The sequence below is a fragment of the Aulonocara stuartgranti genome, assembly GCF_965226115.1.
Source record: "Aulonocara stuartgranti genome assembly, chromosome: 13".
Classification (NCBI taxonomy): domain Eukaryota; kingdom Metazoa; phylum Chordata; class Actinopteri; order Cichliformes; family Cichlidae; genus Aulonocara; species Aulonocara stuartgranti.
The window spans coordinates 24,072,797-24,099,665 of NC_138949.1; the positions used below are offsets into that span (position 1 = coordinate 24,072,797).

At 39.9% G+C, this 26,869-nt stretch overlaps 1 protein-coding gene across 3 annotated transcripts in view; it reads left to right on the forward strand.

The window, feature by feature from the left end:
- rgs17 (regulator of G protein signaling 17) overlaps nucleotides 1-26,259 on the forward strand; it is a 44,177-nt gene extending 17,918 nt beyond the window's left edge. The window contains exons 2-7 of one of the 3 annotated variants that reach the window (XM_082556537.1): nucleotides 3,111-3,193; nucleotides 3,286-3,494; nucleotides 7,551-7,681; nucleotides 14,616-14,690; nucleotides 14,781-15,012; nucleotides 16,840-26,259. In XM_082556537.1, coding sequence (XP_082412663.1) covers nucleotides 3,492-3,494; nucleotides 7,551-7,681; nucleotides 14,616-14,690; nucleotides 14,781-15,012; nucleotides 16,840-17,028 — 630 coding nt within the window. In that variant the 5' untranslated portion in view covers nucleotides 3,111-3,193; nucleotides 3,286-3,491 and the 3' untranslated portion in view covers nucleotides 17,029-26,259. Of the gene's footprint in view, nucleotides 1-639; nucleotides 737-3,110; nucleotides 3,495-7,550; nucleotides 7,682-14,615; nucleotides 14,691-14,780; nucleotides 15,013-16,839 lie in introns of those variants that run through there. The other 2 variants (XM_082556535.1, XM_082556536.1) reach the window with 2 other exon arrangements.
- Nucleotides 26,260-26,869: the final 610 nt, after the last annotated feature.

Consider the following 26,869-nt stretch of genomic DNA (forward strand, 5'->3'; position numbering starts at 1 on the left):
ATGCCAATTCAAAAACATCAAGGGAGGTGTTACTGCAGCATTTCAACACTGACAGCGCTCTCTATGCAGTAGAGGCTTGGACCCGGAAAAAGGCTCGATACGTCATCAGTAACAAAGCGCACAGATTGGGCTCTTTGTTGTGTTTCGAAAGCCATTCCTGTGCAGTTTTATTCCGGGATGATTTAGCCATATTGGAATTTTTTTCACTCACGTGGATTATCAGGGGCATCAGTCTCCAAATTCCAAACCGGGCCGAGCTTTGTCGTAAACATTTCCCATAGTCATTTTCTTCATTTCATTCAGGAAGCACATCACTAAAGTTGGTGATCATCTTCGCAACAGGAATAAGCAAACTCACAAGTACAATGAAAAAGCCTGATCTTAACAAGCTGCTGTGCAAAATAATTTGTCATAGATTCTTAATATACAAGGGAAACTATTGTTTTCAAACCAGTTTAAACTGGCATGAACGGATGTTGATGCTCCCCTCATGTTGCTTTTACAGTAGAGCAGTATTGAGACAGCATGTTGTGTCATATGGGAGGGATGGTAGTGACATGTGAACCTCGATTTTTTTTTCTTTTTTTTTTTTTTCTTTGTGCTGCTCTTTATCTTGCTAGACATCACTGTGGAGGAAATGAGCCATGTATAGGCAAGGGTGGGTGAGGGACTGTAGATCAGAGCTGATAAGGCTGCTAACCCACTGTAACTGAAGATGTTTAGTTTAGTTTGTTTGGTAAGTCTTTTCAATATTAGATATTATCTTTATCTTCTTTTTTTTGTATATGCTAATTTTACACTCTAAGTTGCAGACTGCTGATAATTTGCAATAGTGTTAAGGTCACCATGCGAACACCTCTAAGCTGCTGTTATGAGTAAGCACGGTGTTGGAGCACTAATTCCTGCATGAAGAACATGGAGCATGAGGGCTATCTAGGAGACACAGCAGCCTCTCTCAGGGCCAAAATCCAGCATATGGCTTTTGACATTGATTGAGTGTTGGGTTGCAGTGCCAGTGAGCTTAATGCTTTGCACCATAAATGTTTAAGATAAGCATTCGCAGCATCATTTGCCATTTACTGCATTTCCTGGTTGAACTGGTCTTATTCTAACCACATCCTTTAGCTTATCACAAGTAAAGTATTATGGTATCAGCGTCTGTGTTGGTGGCTGAGAAGAGGAAGCTGTTGCACAAAGGCGTCAGAGGAAAAGTACAGCTTCAGCTGATGTCTGTTTTCAATAGGGCTGCCACAAACTATTATTTTGATAGTCGACTAGTCACCGATTATTTATGCGATTAGTCGACTAATCAGATCATCATCCACTGGACGTAAAACTACAGCTTATTGCACCAGCAGCATCTGCTCTTATATAACTATCATTAGCTTACAGCTTTAAGCTTTTAAGGTGCTAACTAAAAATAAAGACAAGATGATAGTTTATTCAATTTTAATGAAATTTGCAGATTGTTTCGGTAAAGTTTAATAAACTCCTTGCTATCTAAAATATAACAGGACACCGGAGTATATTCTCCAGCATCTCACACTTCTGATAATCAGCTGTCTGCTTGACGTTTATTCAGCTGTGTAAAAACTATAACTTTAATCTCAGCCAAACCGATTTACTCAGGAACAAATAAAATACAAAAAAAAAAAAAAAAAAAGCCAAACAACAACATTTTTAATTTATCTAAGTGACTCATATATATTTAACCTGAGTCGGGAAAGATGGCGGTGGGTTTGAAAACAATTTGCCGGGAGTCCGGTGTTCTCACCGTGCTAGTGACCTAGCCCCCGGCTAGCTATCGAGCTAGTGGGTAACAGACGTCTCCGAAAACGTCGGAGCGCTTTTGAAAATATGTGGTGTCCTGATAAACTGAGCCGATATTTGAGGTTTACACAGCTACATTCTCGCCTGAAAATATGTTAAACGTTTATTTTGTGACCCAGAAAGAATAATAAGAGTAATATTAAAACTAACTAGCTACCGCCATTGTTGGAAACTAAGCTGGGCCGCGCTATGAATTCTGGGACACAGCTGCTTCTTCTTCTTCGGGGTTTAACGGCAGCTGGCATCCTTGTACATGCTGTGCTGCCATCTTCTGTTTCAGTCCGTTATTACACGCTTAAATCCTGCTATTATTCCTGCGTCTTTTGCGATCTTACAAAGCTTCAAACGACGCGTCGACTATTAAATCAGTCGTCGACGATTTTGATAGTCGACGTAATCGTGACTAGTCGACAAATCGTGGCAGCCCTAGTTTTCAATACAGATGAATATGCTAGCTTTTTCACATAGTCGACTTCCTCATTAACCAGTAGATCTTTGTCATCGTTAACCCCTCTCATGTATTGATTGTATATTAAAATACAGTCCATTCCCAAATTAAATGCAATTTTTTACATTGTCCTATGGCTGTAGTGCTGCTTATCTATCTAGACTACTTTGGTGTGAGCTGCTCAGTTTGGGAGGTTTTGGCTGAAGAAATGCCTACCTTTGTCTTGAATTTAATGTAAATAATTGGCACCTTCCTCATGGTTCTTCAATGGGCACTACATTGAAAAAATAAAAACACAATATCTTTTTTTAGAAATCAAAGCCCGGTGACTGAAAAAGTCCCGGTGTTCACAGGTTTATGCAGCAACTGTTTTTCTTTTGAACTACACCTGGCAACGACACAGGATGTGACAGGATATAAACTCAGCTGAGCTGAGCTCAAATGTTAGGCAGTTTCATACCTATTTTGGCCGGTGCGTGTAGATAGTAGAAAGAAAAGAGTTCTACAACAAGAAACATGAATAACCAGATCGTAGTTTCTAGAAAAGGGCATTGCTGCTTAGTTTCTCTGCTGCAATCTTTGCCAATTGAGCACACGTAGACAAGTAAGAGTAGATATCTTTACCACTTATAACTCCAAAACTGGGCAACTGGGCATCTACACCTAATCTAGATGGATGAAAATGAGGTTCTGCTCTGTGTCGCATTTGCTCGTATCTGCTTCTGTCTTCTTGTCGTTGCAGGATATATTTCTCCTGACTGATCATTTTCACTTAAAGTCAACTTCTGTGTTTCATGGTGTTTTCTTTTTGTTCACGTTCTGTGTTTTACAGATGCTGCACTTTGAATGCTCCCTACACCCTCAAGTCCATAAATGACCCTTTCACAGAGTTCTGAGGAAGCTTAGGAGGTGTTGGTGAGAGAAGCAGAAGTAGCGAGTGAAGTAAGGAAACGAGGGGAGGAAGTGGTCGCATTTCATCTCAGCTCTCGTGTCCCTTTCTGTGCCAGTTGGTCAGGGATGGTGATACCAGTAACCTCTCTGCCCTGTGGTGAAAAGAACCTCCTCGCCTTGCCCCAAATCTCCTGCAAGTCAGAAAGACGCTCAGACAGTCCCCCAGTCAGTCACTTCGTCAACCAGCCTGCTAGCATCCAGCAACCTATTACCTCATGCCATGACTGCTCTGTCTGACCTGTGTTTAGGAACTCACTAATTCATGGTAAGTTTCACGCTTTCCCAGTAATTTAATTAATATATTTAGATTGTTTTTTATTTATTTATTTTACAGAAACTGAACTTGTATTTTCAAGTTTACTGTCACAGTGAGGATCCAAATGTGTGTGAAATATAAAGTCAAATGCTTTGGTTAAGGGGTCAAAATGAAAAGTCATATGTTCATGTTCATAACCAAAGTTTGCAGTTGTGGTCCTGGAGGTTGACGGACCAAGCAACATCTGCCAGATCGTGTAAGATAATGAGTCGGCAGCAAAGGGTGACTGGCTTTTACTTCTCGATTTTAAAGTTGAAGTTTTGATTTTCATTTGTAATTCTCAGAATGGACATGAATTTAAATGTTGCTTAGTAAAAGTCTTTTCTTCATGGAAGTGAAACAAAGCAACCCACCGGTTATTTGTATATAGTGCTTGATATCAGTCGGTTATTAGCCATGAATGGAAAATGATCTGTCACCTTGAAAGGACGTTCTTTATCTTTGAAAACGAGGCGTTGTTAACTCAGAGTTAGAAATAATTTGTGTTCAGATAACTAATGGTAAGATGCTTTTTCTCACACAGTTTCTCAACAAACGGTTTATTTGTTTTTGTCTTTTTGTAAAGAAAACGCTATTAACCATTTTCCCTACCACAACAAAGTGAGAATGGAGGCAGGCTGCGACTTACGTGCCACGGTGACGTCATTATTCTGTTCTTTTACTTTTTGCACTTAGTGCCTCATCAAAGCAAACGCTGCTTGCGCTGATGCGAGGTCAAAGTCTGCACAAGGTGCAAATGTTTCTGGCGTTTTACATGTGGCACTAATTTGTGAAATAGGACGCTAGTTTCATTTGCATCGCTCTCGTGAAAAACTGCCTGATGGTGAAGCAGAGTGGAAGCTTCAACGTCAAGTTGGACTTTTGGATGATGATTGTTTTGGTTAATATGGCGTCCTCTATTTTGGTATTATTTTAGTATTTGCAAAAATGTACTGCATGTATGACAGATCTTGTAGCTATCTTTTTCATCTGTTTTTTTTTTCTTTGCCCTCTGATGTTATTGTGTTAGTATTTCCACCCCATTTGCATGACATGTCAGTGCATCCTCCTTCTTTGGCTTTGGAACAAAGCCATACCCTCTCTGTGGTTTACGTCTAACAGCCTGTTTTTCCACGGTAGCCGCCCAGTTGCTAAATAACCGATGGCTGCTCCGCTGGACGGACGACAGCATTTGCATATCGGGCTTGTCTTTTTAGCCGTACCTTCCATGTTTCTTCATTGAAGCAAATTATCCGTCTGTAGAGTAGAGGGAACAAAAAAGAAGAAAATTAGTTATATTTTTCTTCTTTTTTTTTTTAAATTTGGATTTTCACATTTTTTATGAAAAGATTTTAATTTGAACCATGACATTACAGGTAGGAGTGCTTTTTCAGTCAGTATACTTTTAATTCTCATACTGCATTTGATTAGACCCTCCCAGCTAAGTAAATGCATAAAACTTTAAAGCTAAAGTTTTGACATCCTCGTGGCTGATCTTTCTAGCATTTCTAGTTGTTTATGTTTGCAGCTGAGCTTTACGTTACGGTTAAAGCTTATGGCACTGTGAGGTAAGGGTTTTCCCAGTATAATAAGCTCACCAAGTAAACCTATAAATAGCATAAGGGTCATAAGAGTAGGTGAAGTTTTAGATATAATAAGGGAAACTTCTTGTTTCTAAACAAGTTGATTTGGATTTCGTACATGGCGTCAGTCATACCTGGGGTATCACACTAGGGTAGGATGAATTTTTTTCCCACCATATCCAGGTTTTATCTGTGAAACCATTCTCCTCATTTTAGACTGTTTTAAAGAAAGTTATGTGCAATGAATATGAGAAGATGCGAACAAAATGTCAGTCCTCTATCTGCAAAACTGTGGTTTCTACACACCTACAGATTCATCATTCTGTGTTAACATGAGCTACACCCCTGAAAGTCTGTGTGTATAGAGCCGTAGTACAAGATATTTACCCAAAGAATTTTGAAGGAATAAGTTTAGGTACTTTTCTAGATAATGGAATTTGAGAATGGCCTTCTCAAAAAAAAGAGTCCTTAAAAAACTGTCTAAAAATAAACACCTCTAACCCCAAAATTTGCATAATTCCTATTAAAGAGCTGCAATTTTCCTCTGGAATATCTTACTGGCAAATCAGATATGTTCAGAAGAGACATGGAGGAGCCCACTGACTAGTCTATAGTGTAATTTTGTAGACTCATGGCAATCCCCATGTATTTGTACTTTTTTTTTTATTTATTAATTTTTTCCCCATGTTGTGGCACATTAGTAAAGAAATCATGACTAAGAATAACTGCTAACATTTTTCCAGTATTCGCATGCTTTCGTTTGCCTATGCAAAACTGATGAGACACACCAGATAAATTTTCGTCGCTGCTACCGGTAAAAGTGATTTTATTTCTCCAATTCTGCATCCACAGAAATTTAAATTCAAAACCTCACAGATTTGAAACAGAAACTTCTGCCAATCTTTCTAAGAATGATTGCAGTCAGTCCAAGTTGGACTTTGGAGACCTGTGCATGAGGTGAAGTTGACAGTATTGCGCTGGTCACTGCAACTACTTGCAGTCAGTCTTCCACAGCAGAAGAATTCAGTGCAATCTCTGGGCAACCACCGATTTATTTATTTTATTTCATTATTAATATTTCTTTTTCATTCAGTCACAGAGAGGTAGCCACCATATTTTTATTCCGCTGTTACTGAGAGGAAAGCACTCTCCAAGATGGCTTTAATTAAAGGAGAACAGAGTGTGACTACAAAATTGCTAGCTGCACATTTTTGTTTCTCATGGCTATTTTTAGGCATCGCTTAAAGTAGCTGTAGCTGCAGCGGCAAAGAAATAGCCCACAAAACCTTTGCAAAAGTTTCCAATTCAATCAGTGAACACTGCGCTGTGCTTACTGGATATCCAATTATAGTGATTTTTGAAGTGGCTGACGGATGTTTTACAAAATTATGACAACTGATTTCTCCCTGTGCACCTTTAGAGCAATATCGGACTTGGTTTCTCAGTTTCTTTCTGGTGTTAGACAGTTTGATAAAACAAACACAGAATACCTCTAAGATTTTTTTCATTGACTCCTGATTCATCACATTGATTGAGGCAATGATTGATCAGCAATTTCATTACTGCAAGATGTTTTCCCCAGTGAGATACAATAACACCAAATGTTATTTATGTTAGACTATGCTAATAATACAATGGGTGTAGTTTTGCTTTACACTTTGAATGACCTTTGTCTGACTATCCAAGACCTGACAGAGGGGGTTTTGGTTTTTAGTCTTCAGAATCTTTAATAGTGAGTGAAAATCAGTTTGAAGCAACAAGGAGAGTGCAGGCAAACACTACACGTGTTGTTGTTCTAGGATATCGTTGGTTTGTTGCACAGCAAATGGCATCATCGAATCATCTGGACATTTATGTTCCTGATACAATAACGTCTTTAAATGGCGTTGGTGCTCCCAGGATACTTGAGCACCAGTGTGAGTGTTTTAGGCTGGAGCCTGTCAAACTGTAGCTGTCGTGGATCAAGAAGTTTTTGGTCCAGCATGTGCGAGGAATCAAACATGAAGGAATTAGCAGGAGAGAAACCTGTAACGGTATCGTACATTATTGTCATTTCAAAGCAAAAGATCGCAATAACTTTTTAGGTTGACGTCATGCATCATTGCACATAACGTATGTACAAAACCTGAGTGAGTTGGTATGAATTCTCATGAATTTGTGCCTGCTTGTCTGTGTTTGTGACACGCAGATCCTGTTTTTCTGTGTTGGTTAAAATTAATTTGTAGTTTCTGTCAAAGGTGAGTGAAAGACTTGGCTCAGTGCCAGAAACTCTCGCAACGTATGAAGAAGGGAAGTTCCTGTACTGTCCTGCCTGAGTGCTCTTCCTCTCTCCCCTGCACATAAATTCACCTGTCGCACAGTTTCTGTTTTGTTTCCTCATCTACTGTAACATCTGAATGTATAAGATGTTTAACTGCACGTTCTCGTCCTCTTTACGGTGAAGCCCCGGAGTGTGAGTGGAGTGGAGATGAGAAAAAGGCAGGCGGCTCATATTGAGGCCCCACCCCAGGCCCCTGGACAGCCCCGACCCAACACCTGCTGCCTCTGCTGGTGTGGCTGCTGCAAGTGTCTCTGGTAAGAAAATGCAAAGCTGTACTAACAAAACTAGTCCATGCTAATATTATGCTATACTTTATTAGTTTTTAAGCAGCACCAGTGTTGTATTCTGTTTGTTTGTCCATCCTTCACGTGAGTGCAGTATCTCAGGGGTGCCTTGAGAGAATATTTTTCAAGTTTTTGCACAAAAGTCTCCTGGGCACCATGTGCTTTTTAGCAACCTTATCAGTTAATTGCAAACCACAGTGCGTGACATGGGCCTGGTAAACTTGAGTCAGCCATCAAGTTTGATGCATGTAAACGGTGCAAAGACGATGCCCGCAGAAACAGCCCACACGGCTGTTTGTTTCTACTGCTCGCCCGTGATGACCGCCAGAGGGTAGAGTTTGTAAACATGTTTGTTTTGCACATTTTACTTCCATTATTTGGTTTTGTTTTTTCCCCCACTGTTGAAACAATTGGCATGGCAACTCACGCTGGACTCCCATTGGCTCATCGGCGCACGCGGTTCATTGTGGCTGTAATGTTGCAGGATATCTTTAGCCACAACAGCTAACTTTGAACCTATGTCATTGTGTATAATAAAACCAGGGCTGTGCAGCCACAACCAAAACTAGGCCAAAGACCTGAGGATGAACTGGTTACATTTTTGCGATCAAAGGTCAAGGATGTTGTGGTTTCACTTCAGAAACACCCAGTAAAGGTCGCTCACACAACATGTTTTTGGAAAATAAGTCATAATCTCATGCTAACCATAACTACTCACACAGCTGTTTGTTGGTTGTTGTTTTTTTAGCAGTTTATTAAATTGAACTGTGAAAACAAAGCAAAATGTGTCACTTGCAGTGATTGAGCACCTATACTTCCTGACTAACACCAAAAAGCAAGTTAGGTACTAGCTGGTAGCGTTTATCAGCTAAAATGGCAGGTGGAGACCAACATAGAACTGAAACAAAGAACGTTATTCACTAAGTAGCTCTAAATAAATGATTAGAATAAACACCTTTGTGCTGACAATGTCATGCTGTCTGGTGGTTATGTCATTGTTGTTCCTCTGCAGCCCTGAAGAGGCCAAAAAATCCGTTATTGCCAGTTAAAGTTGCATAGCAATAAGTTGGCAGCACAGACAAGCAGAATAAATAACTGCAGTCTGTTTTGCTTTAGATTAGCAGGATCTGATTTTATCCTTTGCAAAAGAGGGCCAAAGGAACCACTGAACAAAACCAGTGTCTGAATTGATCATACAATAATGCAAACAGCATTTTAGCATTGTGTGATTAGGCAGCTAGTTGACAAATTATTTATTTTTCTTAATGGTTTCTTCATTTTTGTGTTGTGCTGTTATTTTGAACAGTGTAGACATTTTTAATAGTGTGAGCCTTAAGAGATTAAAATGCAGCCCTGGTACCTGAAATAATAAACAGTTGTCCTGCCCTTAATCCCGTTGCCCAATCTGTGATATTGCACTGATACAGAGTTTTACCTCAGCTGAATGAATTATGATTTTTAATGGCAACACAAAACCGGGGACTGACCAGCAAAAACAGAAAATAAATGTACATTTATTCCTTGAATTTTCTTTCTTTTTAGTTATTTTATTTTATTTTTTTTAATGTCTCATTATTGTGTCTCACCAGTGCTGACATGATGTAAATTGTCCATCATTGGTTACCTAAGCCCTCGGGAATAAAGATTAGCAGGTTTAGACGAGCATGCAAACCAAGCTTTTGGAATTTAATGCATTTCAGTGTCTTTAGTTGCAGACAGGCTGTCCACTTAATTCATCACCAGGCAGCCACCCCTAAACTATCTTTGGCTTTGCTGAGTTATTTTGAGCTCCAGAGTTGTAATCAGCTGCAACAGGCTGTTTCTGATTCACTACACAACATTGTCATGCAAAATCACCATATGCACAACTTAAAGATAACAGTGGTGCTGCATATAGATATACGAGGATTACTGGAAGCAGATTGCTTTTTAGTTTTTTTTCTCTTATACCGTGTACGGCTGCAGACTGACTGCGGCAGCTTGCTACTCTGTCACTCAGTGAACAGAGTCCTCCCTGTGCTGGGAGACCGCAAAGCAATGCTGTCCATGAATCTTTTTTCCTAAAAAAATGATGATTTTAATCAGCTAATCACCTTTCAAAAGCACAGTGCATTTAGACATGATCTGGATGACCTGCTGAAGTTCAAACAGAGCATCAGAATGGGGAAGAAAGGTGATTTAAGGGGCTTTGAACAGTCATGGTTGCTGACAGACAGGCTGGTCTGAGTATTTCATAAACTGCTGATTTACTGATCCCACAGAACTCATTTCTCTGGGTGAAAATACTAGAGGTTAGAGAATAATGGGCAGACCACATTGAGCTGATAGGCGGTAAAAAACTAAATCCAATAGCCACTTTTTACAACCAAAATATGCAGAAGAGCATTTCTTAACGCACAACATGTTAAACATTGAAGCAAATGAGCTGCAGCAGCAGAAGATCGGGCTACCACTGAGAAAAAGAAATTGAGACTACAAAATTGGAAGAAAAATGTTCCGTCTTGATTTCTGCTGTAACGTTCAGATGGCAAGGTCAGAATTTGGCATAAATGAAGGCATGCAACCATCCGATCTTGTATCAGGGATTCACAGGGAGGCTGCTGCTGGTGGTTCTATGGTGGGGACATCTTAATGTATTTTGTTCCTCTTGTTACCAACTGAACACAGTGAACCCATCATGGCTGTTTCCAGCAGGATAACGCACCGTTCTACAAACCTCAAATCCTTATTGTCGGTTTCTTGAACACGACAATAAGTTCACTTTTCTCAAATGGCCTCCACAGTCACTAGATCTTAATCAAAAAGAGGTTCTTAGTGATTTGATGGAATGGGAGATTTGCATCCTGGACGTGCACCTGTCTATTGGCCCCTCAATGCGATGAGGTCATTCTGTACCCTTGGCACACAAACAGCCCCTAATCCAAATGTTTCCGCCTCCGTGCTCGACTGTAGAGATGATGTTGTTTACTCAGAATTTTTGTTCCTCCAAACAAGTTGATGCCAAAAAGCTCAATTTTGGTTTTATATGACTACAACACTTTCCCCCAAGCCTGTTCTGAATCATTTCCTGAATCATTTCATTCACTGGCCACCTTAAGATGGGCCTGTATATGTGCCTTCTCGAGCGGGGAGACCTTACAGGCACTGCGAGATTTCAGTCCATTACGGCATAGTGTGTTATCAGTGGTGTTGCTTACTGCCTTCAGATCATTAACAAGCTACTCCCATGTAGTTTTGGGCTGATCTACTTCCTCATGATCATCCATACCCATAAGGCAAGATCTTACATGAAGGATAAGATAAGATACCTTTATTAATCCCACGAGTGGGAAATTTAATAATAATAATGACACAAGCAGTTGACCCCTTCTCGCCAAGTTTCTTTCTGATAGTCTTGTAGATCATTCCAGCCGTGTTCTGGTCTGTAATCTTGTCCCTGAGGTCCGTTGACAGCTCCTTGGTCTTGCCCACGATGGTGGGTTGTAGAGGATCATATATTCAATGATATGCAAATCGGTTCAGAGCTTTTATGAAATGTGTTTGGTTTTCTGGGTTTTTGGTTGACATTCTGTCTCGCCGTTAAAAGGAGATGAGTCATAAACGAAAATCATTTGTATTATTTTTAACAAAGCAGTGCAGATGTTACACACAAGGATAGCCAGGACACTGACACAGTTTTCACTGTTTTAGCTTCAGGGGAATGAAGGAAAGCTGTGACTGCTACGTCAAAGTGCACGATGAACTCTGAAGAAACACCTCAAGATTTGGGGATTTGCGTGTGTTTGTTTTCTTGTTGAGAGTAGAAGAGTAGAGTAGAACTATTATTTTGACTTTACATAAATGCTAGAGAGCATTTTTTAAAGCTCGGACCTGTCATCTGTCACCATTTCTAAATTGTCTATGTCTTACACCAAAATCTGAGCACAAACAGACAGGTTAAAAATATGTTTTGATATTTCGGGGAACCAGCAGAGTTTCCAGGGAGTCGCTGAGTTCAGCCGAGTATCAGTTTCAAAAGTTCAGGTCAATTGTGGCTCAGCTATAATTAATATTAGAGCTGGAAGTATTAGTCAGTGGCTTGACAAACAAAAAAAAATGCAAAAAGGCTAAAAATCTCTCTCCCAAAATGTCAATTTTTAGTGTTGTGTGATTGTAAAATTAAAAAAAGGTCAACTTTGGTAAAGGTTGGTGATTTTTTTTTTTCATTATTATTTATTTATTTTAAACATTAAGTTTAAAAAACAGTGATGATGTGCATTTGTCCCAGATTGAAGGACCAGAATCCAACACAACCAAAAAGAAAATAGTCAGCATCCTGTCAGTCACATACAGATTTCACCTTAGAGAATAAAACCTCCTGTACCATGTTGCCCACGAGCAAGGCACCAAAGCCAGGTGCTGGTACGCAGCTCCTATAGCTGCTTTGCTGTGGCTCCAGTCTTGCTGCGAGAGGGGAGTGAATGAAACATTGTTTTCAGGCAGTGAATGGTGAATGTGCTGCTTTTTTCACACCACTTCATCTGAAGTGGTGGCAGCCTGTGGACTGTGACTCTACTGTGTGTTTTTCAGTCAGACGCTCATATCAGATCTCCAGAATGAGCCTGGAAATTTGTCCTCAGAACCCTATATGTTTATTTATTTTAGTGTCGAGGCCGGCGGGGATCGTTAGTCCAGCCTGTGTGACACTGCTGAGAGTAGTATACGAGCTGCTTGTAAAGCACATATTGCTCTCTGTGTCACTTTTTTTGCAGTCGTGCCAAGTCGAGAAGTAGAGGCGTGTGTGAGTTTGTGAAATCTCTTGTGCCGTTTTAGAGGATCGGGGTGTATGAAAGTATTAATCTTCTTTTTATTTTCTCCCAACCTCTTACCCTTTAACCCCTCCTCATCCACCCTCACACAAGGCCCTATTCTGGTAGGGGTGCCTTCTATTTCCAACCACACATCACATGCAAAACAGCTGTGAGGAACAGCCTGTATATTTAGCAGTATTGTGAGGGCGCCAGGGGGCTGAGGCTAGCTTAGCCCATTACTTCTGCACAATGGGGACTTTGACAAGAGACTGCAAGAGGAAGGAAAGATCCTCCATGGTGTGGACAAAAATAGACAGCTCAGTGTGTGTTGCATTGTGGACTCAGCAAGTGTGACTGAGCTACGATAGACACAGAGGCTACCGTGAGTGTTTGCATAAAGACCTTAACTGATGCTTTATTGTTTTAACAGAGTACAAATTAACAGCTGAGAGAGCAGAGCTGCTTTCATTTTATCAGGTTTTATCAAGGTGGTGTCTTAGTGAGAAGCAGGAAGTAGAAAATGTCTGCCAAGCCACTGTTATGCATTTGAGACTTCATGGTATAAAACTGCAGCTTGCAGTAATCGTAGTGGAAAGCAGAAATTTCAGTTGACACACGAGATATCTTTAAATGTGTTACTGCCTTTTTGTCCATGAGTCCTGACCGGTGGGGTAATCTTTTTTTTTTTTTATTTATTTAATTTTTTATCTGCTATTACTAAGTCCTGCTCCTAAATTTATACCACATATCTCTCTTATCTACACGCCTCTGCACAGTGCTACTGCACAGTGCAAATTTACTTAAATGTAGGCCTGCAGGAAAGTCTACCCAACCGCTGAACAGTAAGGCATACAGTAAACACAGCCCACATAACCGTTTCCTTTTTAATAGTTTCAGACTCATGCAGATACACTTTTCATACAGCACTGTTTGTAGCTCTTTGCTATTTTAAACGATATGTGTAGAGAGTGAAGGTTGGGGCTGTACTGAGAGGATGGTTTAGACAGCGTGAGATGCTGGGACACAAAAATATATCAAGTGTTTATTAACCCAAAGCGGCTGTGCTTGCTGACAGTTACTGGAGCATGCTGTCAGTTTAGATATAATTGATATAAGCCTCTAGCTGCCATTTATTTGCCTCCTGATGCTGTGCATTATGAAGCAATTCCCAGGTTTAGCACTGCGCTTTGGTTTATTTGACAGCTGGTGTACCCATGGAACAATAGACAGAGGATTACAAATAAATCTGGCTCTATGTAGCTGACCGAGTAAATTTGACTCCAGCGTCTCCTACGCTTATGTTGTTGGCTAGCTCTTAAGATCCTTTATGAGAGGAGAAATCAAGTTGGTTGGATGTAAAGAAGAGAATGCGGAAGAAGTGAAGCAGTGCTTTGGTTAGGTAGATAGACTGGACAAAGGATTTTGAAGATGGCGTTTCTTGGTTGGAGGAGCACTACAGAAAAGATTCATGGATGTAGTGAAGGAGGTGCTGGTGGGACAGAGGAAGATGGAGGCAGATGATCTGCTATGGTGACCCCTAAAGGGAAAAGCCAAAAAAGGAGGAGAAAGGCTCACGACCTGAGCCTTTCCTTCCTGCAGTTTCAGTTTAGTTTTGTTGTTGTTCTGTAGCATGCTGGTGAAAGTGAAATCATTTTTTAAGCATAATGATCCCTATGAACACTTTTAATTATAATATTAGACAAGTTTGACCTGAATAAACAATGTTATCATTTTTTTTTTTTTTTTTGCTATTGTAGGACTAGCTTCCTGGCTATCAGCAGCAGATGATTAGTTCCTATTGGGAAGCTTTTATTACAGTAACAGTAATCTAATAACTTGCAGTCAACTTAGGTAATGTTGTATTAGCTTCACGTGTCTCCTCTGCTCCATTAAAGGGCACATAAATTATGTAAATGACAAATTATTCATGAATTATTGATTTTCCCTTCTCCAATCCATCCAGGGGTAGAGAAAACACTGACATGTTTATCACAGTCAATTTAATGTTACGACCCTAAGTGTATACATAAATATTAAAGAAACATGCTCATTTTAATAGACATATATTGAGGCTTTTATTTTGGCAAGTATAATACTTTCTTCCTTTGATCCAGGAATGAAGACAGAATGGAGAGGAGTGAACGGCAGACCTGCACCAAGATGGACAGTATTGAAGCTACTGAAGAACAGTGAGTTCAGCTATCTATTCTCCCATTTGTGTGTCTCTATCAATCTAACACAAGTGTGTCTTTTTTCTCTTTTTTTTTTTTTTACTGTAGACGCCCTAGCCTAGAGGAGGTGTTGTCGTGGGCACGGAGCTTTGAGATGATGCTGCGCTCGCTGGAGGGCCGGGAGGTTTTCAGGCAGTTCCTGCTTTCTGAGTACAGCGAGGACAACCTGCTTTTCTGGTTGGCCTGTGAAGAGCTGAAAAAGGAGACGGATCCCACAGCGGTTGATGAGACGGCCAGGATCATATATGAAGATTATGTGTCCATATTATCACCCAAAGAGGTGAGCCACCACAGGAACGCAACCGAAACACTTTAAATCAAGACCTTGCACTAAATGGCAAACCTGTTTCCTCAGGGTCATCTTTAGTCCTGATTTATGAAACCCATGTATGGATTGCTTTGGTAGTCTCCAGTAATTAATCCTAATGAAACTGCCGATGCTTTCCTTTTTTTCTCGTTCCACTAGTTGTGTTAGGGCAATTTCCAAGGAATGCATGTCGCTATCAGGAATAAGTGTGACCACTTTACTATTCCCAAGATAAATTTTCCATTTAGCTACTACTTTATTTCCCATCAGCCATAGCTAGACTTCGTGTAGGGTTCATCACTAATTTAAAAATGTGGCCATGAGAAGTCACTGAACTAAAACTGTAAACACAGTTCATGGCAGTGGTTTCTTATTTCTGATTTACTATGCAGACATGTGCTAATGTGATTTACAACTATAGTTTTAAGTTGGATTGATTCCTCATTTGCAAAAGAAAAACAAAAAATGGTCTTTACACATGGATATGGGAGCTCTGCAGGTATACTGTGGTGTCTGGAACAGTAACTCTGGCAGAGGATCCGTTGGTTACTGTGCTTTAGGAGTGAAGCCTCTGTGGAATAGGCTAGTGCTGGCACATTCTGCACATCGGTGTTCCTCTAGCCATTCCTCAGTGTCATTTAATTAATGTATTAGCTGGGGTTTCACATTACTAAAATTTTAAACTGGGCACCAGCACCCTGAAAAATACTATTTCTGATGCCACTTAGGAAAAAAAATCACAAAATTAAGCATTTTTTATTAAAAAAAATGATGATAATAATAATAATAATTAGATCATTACTGGTTCGTGCAAATGTATTCATCTGTCTATTTCCTGTGGCTTCTGGTGACTTGGCACCATATTTCCTCGCTGATCAGAGTTGGTAAGGTAGGGTGCCACAGCTTCTAGTTGCAGACTTTTGTCTGCTTCATTTCCTGTCTGCTTCATAGCTTAACAGACAACTAATGTTACCAGTTACGCTGATGACAACACAAAATTCTTCATAAAGACTGGGGTGTTAGTCTTTTAGATGCCTCGTCACATTTGTTGTGCTGCTGTTCATCTGTTCAGCTGCTAGTGAGGGGCGGGGCTGTGTACTACCCTGTCTGCAGCAGTGCTGTGTGTGTGGGGGGGGGGGGGAGAAGAAAAAAAAACGAGACTATTGCAGATGAGTAACTAATCCATGTCATGGCTACGGTACTGATGGTACCAAAAAACAAAGCAAGTACCATCACAGTTTTTAGAGTTGTGGTATTAAAATGTACTGAATCCATTCTGGTAACGTCCGTATCTATCATTGGATTTGATGTTCTGCTTAATCAGGTTATTTGTGCTTATTTGCTTACTGACTTTACATTTACTCAAATTGGTAGGTTTGTAATGCCTCAGAAAGGCCCTTTGTGGTATGACTACACTCAGAAGCCTGATTGGTCTTTATACAGTAAAGTCAGAGAACCTAGTCACTTTATTTAACAGGGGTCTATGCATTTTCTTAATCTTGAGTGACAACTTTAATCGTTGTCATTTAAAAACCTGCTAGCAGCATGCTGGTTGTTGTGTTTGTATCTCTACTTCATTTTTGTTTGATGTAAATACTATAATTTAACACAACTCTGTATGTTGTTTATGTTATTTCTACCAACCAGACTGATTGTAGTGGTTGCAGTCTGTCGCAACATTATGGTTACCTTTCTGGGGTGGTGCATGATTCAATGCAGAAGTTGAAGTCCTTAGCACATTTCCTGTCCCAACAAACCACAGATCATCACTTCTACTTAATTTTGTTCTCCTTACCCGAGGTGAGTCTGGACTCACGGGTCAGAGAAGGAATAAACCAGAGCCTGGCGGAGCCGAGCAACCTGATGTACGAGGAGGCCCAACTCCAGATCTACACCCTGATGCACCGGGACTCCTTCCCCCGTTTCCTCAACTCCTCTGTTTACAGAGACCTCCTGGCCAGCAGGAGGCGCACCTGCCTCGACACCTAGTCTCCTCCAGCCTCCATCATCGCCATCAAATGCCAACAAGACTACTACTTAAACTTCAAATACTACTATGGTGCCAGAAGTCGGGTTTGGAAAAACCTCTCCCTCTTTTTTGGTTGAAATGGCCGAGTGACATCCAAGATAGCTGGTTGTTAGTTTTTTTTATTTATATTTTTTAAGCAATTTATATCCAGTTCTCCGCTGGAGGTGGGTCAGCCTTTGCTGGTGGTTATTGGTCAGTTTTAGACCATTAATGCTGGCCAGTGATTGTTTTGCTAGCAATTTGTGCTTTTCGTTATGGTTGACTGGCCAACCCACGTATCAGCTATCAGTTGAGATGGCCAACCTAGTGACCCGCTGTTGGTTAACTGTGGACAAAGACTCCTTAGGAGGTGGGAACAGAGTGCGAGAGAGAGAGACAAAAAGGACAAGCCCACTGTTCCTGTACTGTAATATTTTAGACCTCATGCTTTTTACCCTTACTTAGTGATATTCTCTGTCTTTACTCATTATTTTTAACAACTTTTTAGTTTTTTCAAGTCTGTCCCATTCCTCAGATGTCTTTCATTTAATTTTGCTCTTCATTCCTTCACTGTCCAAACATGACATCTATCTGTCGGTGGGATTTAGGGCATTTCTTGCCCTTTTAACTAGTAGACACACTGGCTCTGCATGCAACTCTCTCTCACTATGATCGCTTGATGATATAAGCCGCGGACTGCAACTGTTTTTGAATATTAAGAGGTATTTAAGGGGGGCGGGGAGGACTGTATCTCTGTTTGGCTGTCTGTGTCCAGTGATGGGAAAAAGTAAACTTCTGACATCTTTAGGCTTACTGCAGTATTTTTATTGAGGAGATTTGAAAGTGTCTGCAGCACGTGCAGCACCTACCATTTATCCACCTGTCCATCCAATCCATCCGTCCATCCAAGCACTTTCCTTCTTTAGGATTCGTTAACTGGGAGAAGGGCTAGAATTGTGGTTGGGCAGCTACATCTATTATTATTACTCATGAACTTTAGACAAAAAAATCTCTCCACTGAGAAAATCACAATGCCTTTACATGCAGGAAAAGGCAGCACAAGTGCTGCTGCAGGTTTTCTGGAAAGCAACCACAGTTTGTCCACCAATCCCTACCTCCCTTTTTTTTTTTTTTTTTTTTTTAAACCCTCGTTTCCCTCCCTCCTCCTCCTCCTCCCTCCAGTTCAGACCATCAAGGCCTGACAAGCACAGGTGCCCAGTCTAGGGGAAAAAACACAGCTGGAGAAAAACAAACAGACGAAAAAATACATTGAATCCAAATAAATAATCATCTAAATTTTTTTAATTCTTGAGCAGAAAAAGAGGGCTTACCTTGTAGTGTTTTACAGTGAATTTTTGAGCATTATAGAAAGCCGCTTCTGCTTTAAGAACAGTAGCAGAAATTGCAGGCGCGGGTGTAATGTAAAAGGTTATCAAACCCTGGCTTTTGTCTGTAAGGCTTTAGCTTTAGTTGTGGCTAAAAACCGGAGATTGGATGCCTGTTATAAGCAGTTACGCCGAACCAGGTCCCAAACACGATGTCAGAGATGCCGTGATGACGTCAGTACTGGTCGCTAGGCTGTGGAGCCTTGGTCCTTCTGCCGTGTGGTGGTCCTTCAGTTAGCTACTGCCTGTTCAAGACGCTTGTTTCTTCATACCAGAGCTAGTGAAGAGGGTTGGTAATAACAACGCTTGCACACGGGGCTAGTAAAAGAAGCTTGCATAGTCATGCTACACACTCGCCTTTTCAACTAGCCGTCTAGGTTTCAGCATGCTGTAGTCAAGCAGTTAGCATGCTTGTGCTAGCCATGCTAATTTTCTACTCCACTGCCAGCCCTCGCGCACACTCTGGTTTGTTTTTCTAATCAGACTTTGACAGCATGCTACGGTAACGGCCGTGTGTTTATGGTACAGTGACACATTTACCAGAGAAAAAAAGAGGAGAGTTTAAGCGGTTGTGCCAAACCTCCCATTAACATTTTTAATACATGAAATGATTTTTTCTTTTAATGATGTAAACATTTGAACATGAACATGTGGATGCACAATAGACAGTGCATGAGTGCTGTATATGCTTCTTTTTTTTTTTTTTTTTTTTGTAATTAACTGAGCCTCTGAGTGTATTCAGCACTCGATAGGTAGCTGACCTCCTGGCTTGTTTGGGTGAGTAGTGCCACATCTTAGCGTGTCAATGAAACGGTGCCACTCCTCACTGATTAATGTCGGCATCAATGTTTCTGGCTCCTTTAACTACCTAACATTCATGTGCCAAGCTTGGTCTAGATTAATTATAAGAGCGGATGTTGCACGACGCCTAGCAGGCCTTTGAAATGCAATTGGATGTCAATTTGAGGCTCTGTCTCACTTGTCGGAAAGTTAATTAATAAACACCTTTCAGGATATGAAGTTTTTGTTTGTTGCCACTGTTTCTAAACTGCAACTTCAGGTTTTGTTGGAGAAACTAAATAAGGAAACGAATGAATACAAAAAAAATCCTTTGCAGGAGCCTGGGATTTTGATGTTTCCTCCAGACTTATTTCAACAAAAGAAACAGACAGGATGTCACAGTAGTACAAAAGCTGTCTGCTGTGAATAATGGTCAGAAAGACAGGTTGAAACTAATAACCACGCCACAGTTTTTCAGTGTTCCTTATTAAAAATATACTCTTGTTTAACCTTTGGCAATATAGTACTCACATTCAGGCTATGTGAATATCCATAAGGGCTTGAACTGATATTGCTTGGCTGCTTTAATGAAGAGTTCTGCATGCATGCGCCCAGTTGACCAGAAACAGAGGAATACAGAGTAATTTACCAATTCTGATACCGCAAGATCAGCTTTCACTCTCACTCCTTGGAACAGTTTTACCTTTTCACAAAGTGAAAGCATTTTAGACATTTGTATTTGGACAACTCTGGAACTTTTTAACTCATAAAGCTCTCATGCAGACACATCCCTCTTCTGCACACTAGAACTACATTTCCTTGTTTTTTTGCAGGTTTTTTTCAGCGTCTATATAAGTAACATGAGAATGTTTCACCAACAACCAGATATTGAAATCATGGTGCAATCAAAACAAGTTTACATTTATAAATTGTGAGATGTGTGTACCTTATTAAATACTCGTAACTGTGGGAAGCTAACAGCCAGCAGGTTTGAAGCTGGCGCGAGTCTCTGCCCAGGGCTAACGGGCAAGCTGGAGTTTAAAACTGGGAGCGTTTTACAAGGAGGACAGACACGGTAGAAACCCAGGTTTTCTGCTCGCGTCCATTCCTCGTAATTTATTGTGACTTTTACACAGCGGGGAGAAGTACACAGTTGTTTGTTTTTAATACCTGCGTTTTAAATGTGGATTTTGCAAGCAATGACGATGATGTGAAGTGATATAGTTGTCATCGCTAAGTTTAGATTTTTGTCTTTAAATTTCCATGGATTCCAAGTGAGAGGGTCTTTAAAATGTGGCTATGGTTTTATTGAGTAAAAAATATATAAAGAAAAATATTAAATAAAGGTTGCGAGCTAGAGCTGAAGTGTCCTAACGGGATGGAGGAGGTTTGCGAAGCTTTGGCCTTACTGACATGTTTTTTTTTTTTTCTTTGTATAAAAAAGAAAACAAACGTCTCTGTAGGCTTTTCACTACCTCTCATGTTGGTTAATTTATTTCACATCTAGTTGTCAATGTAAAAGTTGTTTTTAGATCTACTTGAAGCCTAACACTGTAAACAAAAATGTGCACAGAAAATGACTATGTATATGACCAGAGGGGTTAAAGAGAGTTTGGCCTAGTCAACATATTTCTGTTTGTTTGTTTGTATGTGTGTTTGTTTTGAACTTGTGTTGAGCTGAACTAGATTTTGCATCTCTATAAAGAATTCAGGAATCCACTGTCTTAAGGGCTAATCCCATTTTTGCCTATGCAAATCTGTTACTGTGGGTGAGTTGGGAAAGGGTGAGCTAATGCACCTTTCACCTGTTTTAGATGGACCATGGTTTACATTGCCCTTTGCTGATATTCTTCTTATTCAGCAAAAATGTACGCTTATTTTTGTTTATACATATACATACATATACATACATACAAAACAAATAATATACAGAGTAAATAGTATATGCCTTTGTGATGATAAAAAAAACAAACAAGAAACCTTGATGAAAACAAATGTGTTGTCTGACATTATGTGGCTGTGTGCTGGAGTCTTGGTAACCTAGATGACTGGAATTCAACTTGACTGTCATAAAACTGTCATTACTCAGGCTACAAGACTTGTAGCTGACCCTGTGCAGTATTACCTGACTGAAGGAATAAATTTTATTTATTTAAAGATCAACCAAATCATGACTTTCTGTGACAAACATGTTACCCTGACAGTAGCATGTTATTAGACAGTGGGGTAAACAGGGGACCACCAAGGATTTGTCCTTATCATTTTTAAAGCCTAAGACTATGTAACTTTTGGTAGGAAAAACCTTTTGTTGCCAAAGTAGGGGTAGGCAGGTGTTTAAACAGCAGTAAGTGTTTAAAGAAAAATATATCCGTAGTTTTTATGATCTGAAAAAGAACTTCACTCCTGCATCTCCTCTGGGCTTGTGATGCCTGTGATAAAGAATTTTGATCAACTACAGGTCCTTACAGACCAAATCACACACGGGAGAGCTTTCCTTTAGTGCTTTAACTAAAATCTAATGAATTAAAATCTACTCGACTACTCAACTAAACAGTAACCGGAAACAATATCAAAGTGCTACTACAAAAAGACTTAAAGGCAAACTTCTCCCACTTCTGACCAGATTGGGTGAGTAGTACAAGACGAGGATGAAGAACAGCGGATAAGGTGGTACAATGGGCTAAGCCAGAGACTTAACGTTGGGGAATGTGAAACCAGAAGGGGAGTGACATACAACCATATTCCTATGCTCGACCTGTTAGTGGGGCTTGAAAGAGAGAGGGGAGAGTGGCAGGAGGAGGGATGATTTTTCTTTTTTCTTTTTTTTTATTCTGTAATTGTTTTGTCAACCCCCCCCCCCTTTCTTTTTTTTTCTTTTTTTTTCTTTTTCTTTTTAAAAAAATCCATATTTCTGCCTACTACAACTTCAGGGTTAAAACAAAATGTTGTTTAGAAGTAGCACAAGTCATAGAGTTAGCAAACACACTCAGTAATGTCAGTCGCACAGCAAGTTCGTTAGCAATAGCTAACATTAGCCACTTTGTCACAGAGGCCTAAAGACTGCTCGGTGAACGCTTGGCAAACTGATCGCTGTAGAAAAAAAAAAACTCTGATCAATTGGTGAGCAGTTGCTGGCCTGTATGTCTTTCAAGACATACAGGAGCTACATCTGTGTTGTATACGATCAATGGCTGAAGCAACACGTTTCAAAAGGTGCAGCTTTTACTTTGAAGGCGTTGCACTCTTTACAGTTTTAAAACCTCTTGGCGAGTAGTCGGCAAACGCAGACAAGTCAGTGTCACGCAAACTTAGGGCAACTGTAGCAATCTACTCATCGTATACTACTTTGCTATCAGTTTCAGAGATGGCAAGCAACATCCAGAATCCTCTCACACCTGGTTTGAAACTGCTCCTTTTTCCACTGTGACTGATGGTTGCCAAGTGGTCTCCAACTGGTCTCTACGCCTGTGTGACAGGAGTCTTAGTTACATCCAAACTTTGAGTATACTGAGTGGAAAGAGTTTGTTTTACTGCTTATGAATATAATTGTTTTATCTCTAAGAGTGAGACCGTGTTATTGACTCATTCAAAAGTTACATAGTCTCACTTTATAAGGGCTTTGGAGCTGGCGCAAACATGGAAACAAGCTAGCCGAGTCAATGACAGTATCTGCCTTTGAAGTGTGCACTGTCCACACGCAAGTCGCAGTAATTCACTCTAACCATTCAAATAAACCCCGCTCACCATGAAGTATTCCATATTTTATTGTGATTATCTTTGTTGTTTGTCAGTAGACTCTCCACGAATGTTGTGAATTATATGATGAAATGAGTGGCAACACTGTGGCAACAGCAACTTATTTTTCTATTCTTCAACTTACTGTTCTTTTTGTAGCCACATCCAGTCAGACTATCACTGTGTTTATACAGTAGCATCGATGTGGAGCAGAAGTGGGCTTTGTGTTTGTTAAACACTCCACTAAGGCAAAACGATAGACTAGTCAGTTATAAGTTACTTACGGGACCATTTATTCAGCTCTAATGAGCCACTTTTAATGTTCAGTTGAGGTTTGATTCAGATCTAAATTATTTTTTAACTTTTTTTTTTTTTGTCAGGAAAATTTAGCTCCTTAACTGAAATGGAAGTGACAGTAGGATGGTTGATTGTGTGTGTGTGTGTGTGTGTGTGTGTTTTCCTTCTTTCCACAGTGCATCATGGCTAAAGAAAGGTTTATTAATTGATGTCGGTTTTGTGTGTTCCCTCAGTTGGATTTGGTGCCTCTTTATGCTTCACAACAGACCTCAAGATCTTGTTTTCTTGTCTGTCTCACTCTCCCCCTGTCAGGCTTACGCTTTCTCTCTTTGTGACATCACATATAAAACTCTGTTATTAGCCGTTAGTGGAGAGACGGGCCAATTTTACAGCAAAAAATTGCACTGATGTTTAATTCCTCCCTCATATTGTCTGTTTTGTACCTCTTCTGGAGGTGTTTGTGCTACTCTCGGAAAGAGATTTTGTCCGTGCGGGTACTGCTCGAAGTTGGTTCTCAACAGTTTTAGGCAATCACTTCTCTCTTTATTGATTTAGATGCCTAAGCCTCTTGCTTTATGTCATGCCTTTGTAGATAGATCACGGTCATCGAGAAATTATCTGCAGGTGAAAATGAAAAAAAGAATTTTACCGTCACTTTAGGCGATTAGAAAAGTGACATTTTTTTCTATTCAGCATGCTTTGTGCTAAATAAATGAAATAATTCAGTTATTTGCTATAAACGATACTGTATGAGTATGTATTCAAGTACTGCAGTATGCAGACAATTAAAAATATGAGAAACTCTTTTGAGAGGTTCATATTTTTCTTCTAGTATGTTTGACTATAATATTGATGGTTATGGGTACTTAATTCTTGTTTTGAGTGTCTCATGAATTACCCGAATGATTAAATGAACATCTTTGTAGTAACAGATATGGTCAGTTATTTCCACATGCATGATTTGAAGAGAGATTTACCAGGACAGTGCTTTTTAATCCAGAGTCAGGCTCAACTTTTCGCTGTTTTTCACTGGTTGCTTGACACGTCTCTTGAGCGAGATCCTGATTGCTTTATTTTGACAGGTGAAATTTAATCTTTGTGGTCACTAATGGTCCAGAAGGTGGTCTGGGGTGAGATGTATATTAAATTTGGAGCCTCATCCTGCCGCACTAAACAGATGTGACCTCCCTTTTCAGAATTGAAATGCAGAGATGAGAATAGTAGCCAGTTTAAGGGTGAAGTCTTAAGACAATAGAAAGCATCTCACTGTCTCCAGTCTTCAAGATGACTGCTTGTATGTATGACTTTGAAATTTATCAGAGGAAACTGATTGTCAGTTCTTAACTGTAGCATGTAAAGACTTTTATATCTTCTAGTTTAAACCCAACCTCATGTTGTAAAATAGCACTGGAGGGACTCAAGTCTTGTGGCACACAGTGATTTAAATCTGTAGTCCAAGAAAGAGAGAAAATTAAAAAGTATTAGGGAGTTTAGACTTTGTGAGAGATATTCAGTCATGCTTGTACTGGCATTTTTTTTGCATGATGGAACAAGACAGACAAAATATTTGCATCCAGTTCAAAAACAAACAAACTAGGTTTAAAGAAAATTGCAGGGAGGAGTGTCAAAAGGAAAACGGATGATATATACTTGTGTACTTTTTTTGGTGAGATTTATTTGGGAAGATGGGAAGAAACTGCAAGCCTGACCTGAGGTTATTAATGCTGCAGTCACACTAGGGAAAAACGGGGTTGGAGACTGAGGCATGACCAAGATTATTGCAACCGTGTGCCGTTTTGGTACCGTCTGCGTGTATTTATAAATTAGATGCCAATTTATTTGCAAACCAGAGTGACTCTAGTCAGCCTGAGTTGACTGCTGGTATTTCTTTATTTTCAATGCCCTCGCGTCTTGCTTTATGCCATGTTTTCTGCTGGTGAAATGGGTTGCCTGGTGGATGAGAGGCCGCTCCCCAATAGGCAACCTGTGAAATTGCCTCATACTTGAAAGTGGGTGCTGCAACCACTTGCAATCAGTCTCCAACCAATTGCAAAATATTCAGTGTATTCACCAGGGGACCATTGGTTTAGTTTTATTTTTGCCATGTTAATTTTTCCTCTAGAGTGACTGAACCATAAGCTAGAAATAAACCTCACATAAAACCATTTTTTTCTTTTTTTTTGTAATAGCAGCAGGCTCCAGTTTCATTCTTGCAGTCCCTGTTTTACTCTCATCAAGAAAAGAAAATGAGCCTATTTGCTGAACGTCATACAGGTTTCTTTACGAATAAACAGCCTAAAAAAATATAGAGCTTTGTGGAATTCAATTAAATAAATAAAAAGAGGGAAACTCGAACTGCAAATGTCCAACTAAGTACAGAATGAGTATGTCTCTGTGGTGGATGAAATGTGCCAAAATAATAATCTACCTTCCACTTTAGTGGAACGGGGTGAAAAGAATTGTTGGAATATAAAAAGATCCTGATGAAACGCATTTCATGAGCTTTCTTTTCATGTTGCTGTTGTGGGTTTGTGTCACTTCTGAATCATTCACATGTAATCCAGCTACCCAACATGTAACCAACAAAACCATAATATAACGGGCACTGAACCTTTTGAGATGTGACTGATGTGGACTGCAAGCAACCAGGTCAGCTCCCAGTAAAATTGTACAACTCACTCACAAAAGAAGCTTGCTATTATTTTAATTTTATCTTTACTGTTGCTGTTAATTTATTCCAGTCAGAAGTTTTTCTGTCATTGTTTTTCTTTTTAATCTGAAAAGACACAAAAAAATGTTGTTCATCAGCCTTTAAGCATCATGTTTACACGGTGCTCAGTCTTGGTACACTTTGATCTACGGTTCTGTCTCTGTCTTTGTTTACACAATGACATCTTGCATTAAAAGAAAACTCCAACTTATGGTAACTGCCCTTGAATATCTGTAATTTAAATCGTGCTGCTAGAGAAAGAAATCTAAATGTAACAACTTACAATAAATACTTAATAGATTTTTGCCAAATGTGACTGTGTTTTTCTTTGAAGGTGTGGGAAATGAAGACTCTGATTTAAGGGACTCCAAATTGATTGTGTGAGAGACAAGGTCTGAAACAAAAGAAATATCCAGTGAGCAGCATTTGTGTGGACCAAAAGTCCTTGATGCCAGAGGTCAGGGTGATGATAGGAAGGCGGCTGTAACTCAAATAGACTCTCCTTCCAACCAAGGTATGCACAAAAGCATCTCGTTGAACCTTTAAGCAGATGGGCTGCAGCAGAAGTCCGCAGTGGGCACCGCTGACGAGTGATCTGAGGCTACGATTGAGTTATCAAAACTGGACAATAGAAGATTGGATAAACGTTCCCTGGTCTGTGCCTTGATTTCTGCTGTGACATTTGGATGGTAGGATCAGGGTACATGATGAAGTGAGCGGCAAGTCTATTCATTTTTATTGTAATTTCCCTTTTATTAATTATGGCAGCAGGGTGTGGTTTCCCGACTCAGCTGTAGGAGGGAGAGAGGTGGGGCATTTACGGGGTGGCAAGGACTAAATTCAGTCTCTTATTTCATCAATTTATCATTTTAATCCAGAGTTAAATATCTTAAGTAACTATCAAGCAGGTGTACA